The 8,562-nt window shown below is 34.7% G+C and overlaps 2 protein-coding genes across 2 annotated transcripts; one reads left to right on the top strand and one right to left on the bottom strand.

Moving 5' to 3' along the window:
* The first annotated feature begins 658 nt into the window (after window positions 1–658).
* Window positions 659–2,249, top strand: LOC121780967 (thioredoxin-like 1-2, chloroplastic). Its single transcript, XM_042178634.1, has 4 exons — window positions 659–1,125; window positions 1,224–1,406; window positions 1,500–1,664; window positions 1,757–2,249. Exons 1-4 carry the CDS (start codon window positions 922–924, stop codon window positions 1,967–1,969), a joined length of 765 nt encoding a protein of 254 aa, XP_042034568.1. The 5' UTR covers window positions 659–921; the 3' UTR covers window positions 1,970–2,249.
* Window positions 2,250–6,010: 3,761 nt separating this feature from the next.
* Window positions 6,011–6,490, bottom strand: LOC121781756 (probable calcium-binding protein CML46). The gene has a single exon (XM_042179446.1). It carries the CDS (start codon window positions 6,488–6,490, stop codon window positions 6,011–6,013), a length of 480 nt encoding a protein of 159 aa, XP_042035380.1.
* Window positions 6,491–8,562: the final 2,072 nt, after the last annotated feature.

Raw genomic sequence — 8,562 nt, 5'->3', positions numbered from 1 at the left:
CACCTTGATCGTCGATTGGGTATGGCCGGTAGCCACTCGGAACGCCCGAATCTTGGGTGAGAGGAGGGGCCGAATATTCCGTTTCCGGACTAGGAAACGGTTGCGAACCGAACCATTCGGGGTTCCAACCGTGAGAGCCGCTTGGGTTGTCGTCGTTACCGGACATAGTGGTGTTGTAGGGTGTGAGAGGAAGATGAAAATGGATATGAGAGATTGAAGATGAGAATGGAGATGAGAGAATGATGATGAGAATTGTGTAGTGAAAGTGTGAATTTTTGGGAGTGAAATTGGGGGTATTTATAGATGAAAGTGTGTATTTTTGGGGTAAAAAAATAAAAAAAAATTAAAAAGTGGGGAAAAACGGTTATAAACGGATATAATTTTTTGGGGAAGTGAAATTTTTTTTTTTAATTTTTTATCGGTTTTTTTTAATAAAAACCGATTTTTTTTTAAAAAAAAATAAAAAATTGTTTGAAACCAACGGCTATGCCGTTGGCGAATGGGAGAGTGACACGTGTGCGTCCGCTGGCACGGACGTGCTCGATACATCGAGCAGCGCCGTGCCAGCGGCGCGGTTGCAGCGGTGGCGGTTCTTCGCCTTGCCGCTGGCACGGACGGCGGTGGCGCCAACCGCCACCGCTGCGGATGCTCTCAAATTCACAAAATCACAAACCCCTTTCAATTCATCCCAACCTTTTTCTCGCCAACAAGAGAAACAATCAGAAGAAGAAAACTACATCAAATTCCTTTTCCTTGATTCGTCTCTTTGAACACAATTTTCTGAGTTGATTTCTTCTTGATTGTAAACGAGAAAAGTGAGGGTTCTTCATCCACAAAAAGGAAAATTTTTTGGGTTTTCTATTTCGTTTCATGGTATTTGTTTTTGTAGTTTCTATTTCTTTAAAAATTCGGTGAAAAATCATGTCGTGTCTACCAGCTGCCTTCTCTGTTTCTGGTTCAAGCAGCCTGATCGTGAGCAATCGAGAGAAAGGGTCCTCGATTGGGGGTTTGCAGTTTAGGAACCCTAATTCGAAGGAAATTTGGGGGAACACTCGAGATTTCCCAGATCAGAGAGGCTTCGTCACCAATTGGAGCAACAAAGCCCCAAATTTGGACCCTGTTTATGTGAGTATCTGTTTTCAAGCTTTGATTTGGGATGATTGAAAAACCCCCCAAATTTGGCATTTCATGTTTTTGATAGTGATGTCTTGTTAATTGTGAAGGCACAAGGAACGAGTTCATTTCCAAAAGCAAAAAAATGGTGGGAGAAATCTCTGCAACCTAATGTGATTGAGATTGAATCAGCTCAAGAATTGGTGGAGGGTTTGAGGAATGCTGGTGATGGATTGGTTGTTCTGAATTTCTTCTCTCCTGGCTGTGGAGGGTGTAAAGCTTTGCATCCAAAGGTGAAAATTTGGGGGGGGTTTAAAATCAAGATTGAATTTTTACTTCAATAATTGTTTCTTGATTTGATTTGTTGTGTACATATGTGTGGGCAGATCTGTCAGCTTGCTGAATCAAACCCCAACACCATTTTCCTCCCTGTGAATTATGAAGAGCACAAACCCATGTGCTATGCCCTCCATGTTCATGTCTTGCCCTTCTTCAGATTCTATACAGGTGCAGATGGGAAAGTGTGCAGCTTCAGCTGCACCAATGCAACCGTAAGCGATTTCTTCGATTGAATTGGAACAAGAATTGCATCGTGATGTTTGGATGCAGATTTTGACTTGCGGTTGTGATTGTTTGTGTGTAGATCAAGAAATTCAAGGATGCATTGGCGAAGTATGGAAAGGAGCGATGCTCCCTCGCCCCGGCTAAGGGTTTGGAGGAGAAGGAGCTCGTGGCATTGGCATCGATGGATCTTATATCGAAGGATTTGGAGGTGCGAGAAATGGCTGGAGCTGCGAAATCGACCTCGTTTAGCAAGGTTGAGCTCAAGGAAGGCACTGCCATGGTTGCTGCATAGGGTTTTGTCAAGATTTGGAAATGATATAGTGTGTTTTTTAATATAGTTTTGTCATGTTTTGTTTGGAGGTGTAAATATGTTTTTCATATGTAATATTCCTATGATTTCAGGGCTGTTTGTTTTAGATATAAGCCCTGAAAAAGTCTTTGGAGAATGATTCCAAAATGGAGCACCATTTTTTTGGTGGTGTTGTAAGATTTCTCTTTTGTATGTTGAAGAATGAAGATGCAATGAAATGAGATGGATTTAGAGTATGAGAAATTGTTTCTTTTTAAAAGAGGGTCAATAATGGTTTCTTGGCTATGGTTACTCAAATCTTTGACATAGTATATGTGTTTTAGATTTTGTGCTAAAAGAATAAAATTTCTCATATGAATCGATTAATTTGAAATATCTCGAAAAAAAAAAACAGATATAACTTCTTAGATTCTATTTTTGCTAAAAGAATAGTGGAGAGTAATAAACATGTTGATAATTGCTAAAAGAATAAAGTTTCTTATATGAATCGATTAACTTCTAACTATCTCAAAAAAATAACTTTTGAATATCTCAAAAAATAAATATGTATCAATTAACTTAGGACTTAGAATAAATAACTTTAGAATATCTCAAAAATAAATATGAATCAATTAACTTAGAATTTGGAATGGAAGAAGATAATAGAGAAAAGTATCAAGCTACACGTATTGTCTTTAATAGTAGTAGAAGAAAGTAGTAGTATTGTCACATGATTAAAAAGAAGTGACTAATTTCTTTTTGTTACAATGTATGTAAAGTTGTGCATTCAATCAAATAAATAAGCAACCACCAGAGATTATATTTGTCTTTTTCCAAAAAAAATGTTTTGATACTATGGTTTAGGTGAGGATATGGGGTCCTACAAACTGGAAAGTGAAACTTTTTAATTTCAATAGATACATTTTTCCCTCTTTTCATTAATTTTATTTTCTATACTATTAATTATTTCCATAAGAAAATGAGTAAACGATTATGCAATACTAGTAATTTGTTTCTACTTATAAAAATTATAATATATATATATAATAAATAACATATTAAAATCACTATAAGGCATGCAAAATATACTTCACTATATGAACAATATACTTCCCTAAAATGAAAAATAATTCACTATAAGCATGCAGAAATATACATCACTATAATGCACAATATACATCACTATATGCTCAATATAGTCCATGTCAAGGCATGCTCAATACACTTCACTGTAAGCATATTGTAGTTCACTAATTGCTCAATATACTTCCCTAAAATGAAAAACAATTCACTATAAGCATGCAGAAATATACATCACTATATGCTCAATATACTCCATGTCAAGGCATGCTCAATACACTTCACTGTAAGCATATTGTAGCTCACTAATTGCTCAATATACTCCCCTAAAATAAAAAACAATTCATTATAAACATGCAGAAATATACATCACTGTAATGCACAATATACATCACTATATGGTCAATATACTCCATGTCAAGGCATGCTCAATACACTTCATTGTAAGCATATTGTAGTTCACTAATTGCTCAATATACTTCCCTAAAATGAAAAACAATTCACTATAAGCATGCAGAAATATGCATCACTGTAATGCACAATATACATCACTGTAATGCACAATATACATCGCTATATGCGCAATATACTCCATGTCAAGGCATGCTCAACACACTTCTCTGTAAGCATATTGTAGTTCACTAATTGCTCAATATACTTCCCTAAAATGAAAAACAATACACTATAAGCATGCAGAAATATACATCACTGTAATGCACAATATACATCACTGTAATGCACAATATACTTCATTGAAACACCTGCGGGCTGCTTAACATTCCCATTGACCTGAAACACCTGGGGTTGCACTCGGGCTCTCCATCGAACAAGAAGACAAATCTGGGGTGGGTGCAACAACATCATTGATTAGAATTTCATAATTATCCCATAAATCTCCTCCCCACCGCCATTTTCAACTGAATTTCCGATCTTGTTTTCGGCGCCGGAAACGCCGCTCTCGCAGTCGGAGGGGCAAGAATTGCCGTTGAATACATCACTATTCGAATTTACAGCGTCTGAATCCTGAAGAAGATCTTCAAAGAGGGTCAATTTTTGGCCCTTCTTTTCCGCTGAAACGTGATTCAATCCAAAAACCAAATTGCCGTCGTTTTTTTCGCTGCACATCGCGACAAGAGCTTGTTTGCTTGATCGACACTCAGAGAAAATTCGAAGAAGGTAGGAAAAATAGAATTTGCTAATCGATTTGAAAAAATCCAATCTTCAAAAAAAAGTCAGCAAACTAATAAATAAAAATTAGCTGGAATACGACTATAGCACAACTCTGAAAACGACACCTAAAAAATCGGTACGAAGAAGAAACGAAGCAAACAATCGACGAGGAGATGAGGTGCAAGCTGCTCCGCCACCTCCTTCGTGGGAGAAGGAGAGAGTGTGTGTTTATGTGTGAGCGTGAATGGTGTGTGTATGTGAAAATATGAGAACAATGTTGATTTCCTAAAATACCCCTATGCAATTTTTATTAACTAAAAATGTTTACTTATTTTAGTCATTGGATTAAGATAATATGTAGCTAAGATTTGTTCTCTGGTTATACACTTAATATTAGTTATGCTTTGATCATCTCCCTATATATATACACAAAATAAATGAAAATTGGTTTGGGTAGTTTACTAGTTTATAGGCCTAGGTCCAACAGTATTTTAATTTCAAGGCCCATTTTCTGTACATATGGTGGTAATTTTAAAATTAATTAGTAAAATAATGAAATTTAATTTTATTTGCAATTATTTCATGACGAAATATTCAAGTCACTTGCTGAGAACATATATGTGTCCCAGAATCATAAAGTTTAACATTGTCCCATTTATCATACGAAATATTTTTTTTATCCTAATAGTTTTCCTTCATTTCACATACTTGTCTTAATTATTATATTCAAATATTATATTTACTCAAACAGTAGTAATATTCTATTTTAACATCTAACCTTATATGGTGTACATAATAATTAAAAAAAATTATTTTTGGTTTTCAAATTTTCATCGGATTAGGATGTTTGAAATTTAAGATTCACATATATTTACATTCTCTAAGATTCACATAAAGTTTAACCAGGGACGGAGACAGCTTAGGCCAAGCCACCGCTCCAGCGGGGGCTTGGCTGTCGCTGTCCTCCCAGATTCGCCTATACTGTATTTGGGTTTTTTCACAGAGACCAGCTGCGAGGAAGAAGATGCAGAGGAGAGAGAGGGAAGGGGGAAGGATAGAGGAGAGAGGAATAGAAAAGGACTTATAATTACTCTACATAGGGAACCGTTTATATCCCTTTTTGATTTATGTGATTAGGAGCATTTAGATAATTTGATTTCTTATCTAGTGTGATTATTAGTTTAAGAATATATTATTAATTTTTCTATCTCTAAAATTGTTTTAAGAATCAATTACTACTAATGAAAGTAATTAATCTTCTCAAATTTATTTTCGGTCTTTATGCCAATAAGTATTGATTTACTAATAAATCTATATCCACTCATATTTAATTATAATATTAATGATCCATATAAAACGATTAACTATCTACTAACTTTTTTCTATCATTTTAAATTTACATTTTTAATATTTGAAATGAGTCAAAGTAGGACAAGTAATCGCGGATGGTTGGAGTACCATATTTAGGTCAAATTAATATTTTAACAACTTAATTTGTGAACTCATAGGATATCAAGATACACTATAATATATGAAGAGATTAGTATACTTGTGTATACTAATATTTTCTAAAAATTCGCAAATCGAAAATTCTAGATACAGCACTACGGGTCATTAGAAAAGGCATGCCACTAGAAAAGGCCACTACCGAAGATTCTAGAAGCATCGCGCGTCCTACCGTACTCATCGTTAAATTTCAGCACCGGCTCATTTCAAGTTCTGGTTCCGTCCCTGAGTTTAACATTGTCCCACAAAGACTTGAGAGTTAATTACAATTTACAACCAACAACTAAACTAGCAACAAAAACTTTCCTCAATAAGCTTCACAAACTCCCCAAAACTAATCCTCCCATCACCATCATCATCAAACACCATTATCATCCTCTCACACTCTTGTTGAGACAACCCCACCAACCCTAGCGAGCTCATTACCTTCTCCAACTCCTCCGCATCCACGAACCCGTCGTCGTTCTCGTCGAACGTCCGAAACGCCTCCCTCACCTCCTCCAGCACCGGCTCCGCCCCCTCGAAGATGCCTTCGATGTTCTCGACAGAGTCCTGCGAGAACGGCTCGTGATGAGGCAGCCGCAGCCGCCTCATCACGACCCCAACATCGTTGCCAGTGATTCTGGCAGCGACGCTCTTGGTGGTGGGTCCACGGCCTGACTTCTGGGAGAAGTCGGGACGTGGATGATGAAACAAATGGGATAAGATGAGAGATATGAATGTGATCATATTTTTTAAAGAGTCGATGATAAGTGAAATTGATGACATTTTTGAATTAATGAATAAGTTGGGGAATTGACTTACGTTTTTTTTGTGGCATTTGTTAGTTGATAATGTTGTAGATTTTATAGACATGGTTTGGAGTGGAATTAAATAATTTCTAGGAAGTTTCTTTGAAATTCAGTGTAAGCTTTGTTGAAAGTGATAGTATAGTAAAAGAGTGTGGATGGACTTTCCGAGTAAGTTGTGGAATAGGGATTTTTATGTGAATTAATTCATTGTTTAATTAGTGGTTAAATTAAATAATAATTTGACTGCTTAGTGATAAACGTCAATGTGGAACAATTACATAACTTTGGAGCTATTTAAATACTCCGGCTGTTCCATAATAGATTATCACTAGTGTAATGATAAGTGATTTTAAGAAGTTTTATTTTATGTAATGATTGGGGAGATGAATATAATTTTTATATTATGTGGAGGAGAATTTTTTTCAAAAATAATAATATGATATTATTAGTAGAACAAACTAAAAAGAAAAGGGAAATATATTTTAAAGAAATCAGAAAATATTAATAGAGGGAGACCTGGTGAAATGAAAGTAAAGGAATCCAATGATTGATAGGTAGTTTCCTTCCTATGAAGCATGAATAATGACCAAAATAAAATAAAAAAATACTGTTTCTATGTGATGTAAATTCGTAAACAAAAATGGTCTCTGGACTATGAGTTTATCTCGCCTACAGTCCCTAGACTTTAAAAATATTGCCAGACATCCATAGACTAAAGGTTTATCTCGAAATTGGTCATTTTGCCTTTTTTTTATACGAAAATACCCTTTTGAGGCCTTGGGCAATTTGGTCTTTTTATACTTTTAATATTTTAAATATGATATTATTTCAGTGATATATTAAATCTGATATTATTTCAAAATTATCATTCTTCTTCCCTTTTGTCATCCTTCACTTTTCTTTATTTCAATATTAGATTTGATTTTATAAAATTAAATTTTATAATAATAATATGGTGTAAATATACGACAACAAAATAACTGTACAAAATGGTCATTGGACTTGTAAATTTCAACAATATACGACCAATATTGTTCGATTAAGTGGATTCAGCTCAACAAGTAGTCATTTTTCGTATAATGTTTAGGATCTGTTTGATAAGTTGGTAATGAGTATATAGATATACTTATATGATTATTTCCAAGTGTTTGGTATCATAGTTAACCGATCATATAAGCATGTGCTATCCTCTATGGCCCATCTAAGTCCGCAGTTTTTTTCTCAAAAATATAAGGATATGTTTCTCACAAATTTGGTCAGATAGCATTTCTCCATCATTTCTTGTCTACCAAACAACAACGAAAAAACTATCATCTGAGCTTATCTTGACACGAAGCCCGCATTTCTTATCTTACTTTACAAATCTTCTCATATCCCATTTTTCTTATCAAACGAGCCGTTAGTAAATAAGTCTTGGCCTTTCTCTTATAATAAAATTAAACTCCCCTACCAATTTAGTAATGGTCTGGAAGTCCGCATTAATCTCAAGTAAACGAACACTCCAAACATGTTGAATTTTTTAACATGAGTATTGGTTGATTTCATAGTCTCGAAATTGGAAAATTAAAGTGACTTCACTCAAGTAAGTGGTAATGGCTTGTCCCTTAGTTCGAAAAGTGGTAAGAAAAATATAAAAAGAATGACTTGACTTAATTATAAGTTTAGATGAAGACTTTGCTGTTTCAAAGAAAGCTACTATACTAAACTCATAGACAAAATTCTCAGCAAGCAATTGCTTTTTTCGCTTTCGTCGACTCATTTTTTATATAAAAACACTGGCATAGACAAAAAGTACTTAATATTATATAGACACAAATGAGTTTTAATTTAAAATCATTATAAAAGAAAAATAACGGCAAACCCAATAAAATTAATAAAGATACAAAATTCATCCTCTCATATACTAAGTGGTTGTTCGGTTCATTAGACTAAATAATCATGAGATGTAATCTAGGATAGACAAAGATGGGCTTTGTCTAAGATTAAATTAATGTTGCATTTTATATTGTTGTATGGTTGGTTGGATTATGTTTAAGATGTAGATAAGAC

The sequence above is a fragment of the Salvia splendens genome, chromosome 20, assembly GCF_004379255.2.
Source record: "Salvia splendens isolate huo1 chromosome 20, SspV2, whole genome shotgun sequence".
NCBI classification, from domain to species: domain Eukaryota; kingdom Viridiplantae; phylum Streptophyta; class Magnoliopsida; order Lamiales; family Lamiaceae; genus Salvia; species Salvia splendens.
The sequence above is the reverse complement of the archived record's forward strand: the minus strand, read 5'-3'. Positions and strand labels throughout refer to the sequence as shown.

Excerpts from the sequence above, each read along its gene's own strand:
- LOC121780967 (XM_042178634.1), top strand. The coding sequence starts at position 922 with ATGTCGTGTCTACCAGCTGCCTTCTCTGTTTCTGGTTCAAGCAGCCTG. Across the intron at positions 1,407-1,499 it reads GTAAAGCTTTGCATCCAAAG|ATCTGTCAGCTTGCTGAATC; the intron begins GTGAAAATTTGG and ends ATGTGTGGGCAG. Across the intron at positions 1,665-1,756 it reads TCAGCTGCACCAATGCAACC|ATCAAGAAATTCAAGGATGC; the intron begins GTAAGCGATTTC and ends GTTTGTGTGTAG.
- LOC121781756 (XM_042179446.1), bottom strand. The coding sequence starts at position 6,490 with ATGTCATCAATTTCACTTATCATCGACTCTTTAAAAAATATGATCACA.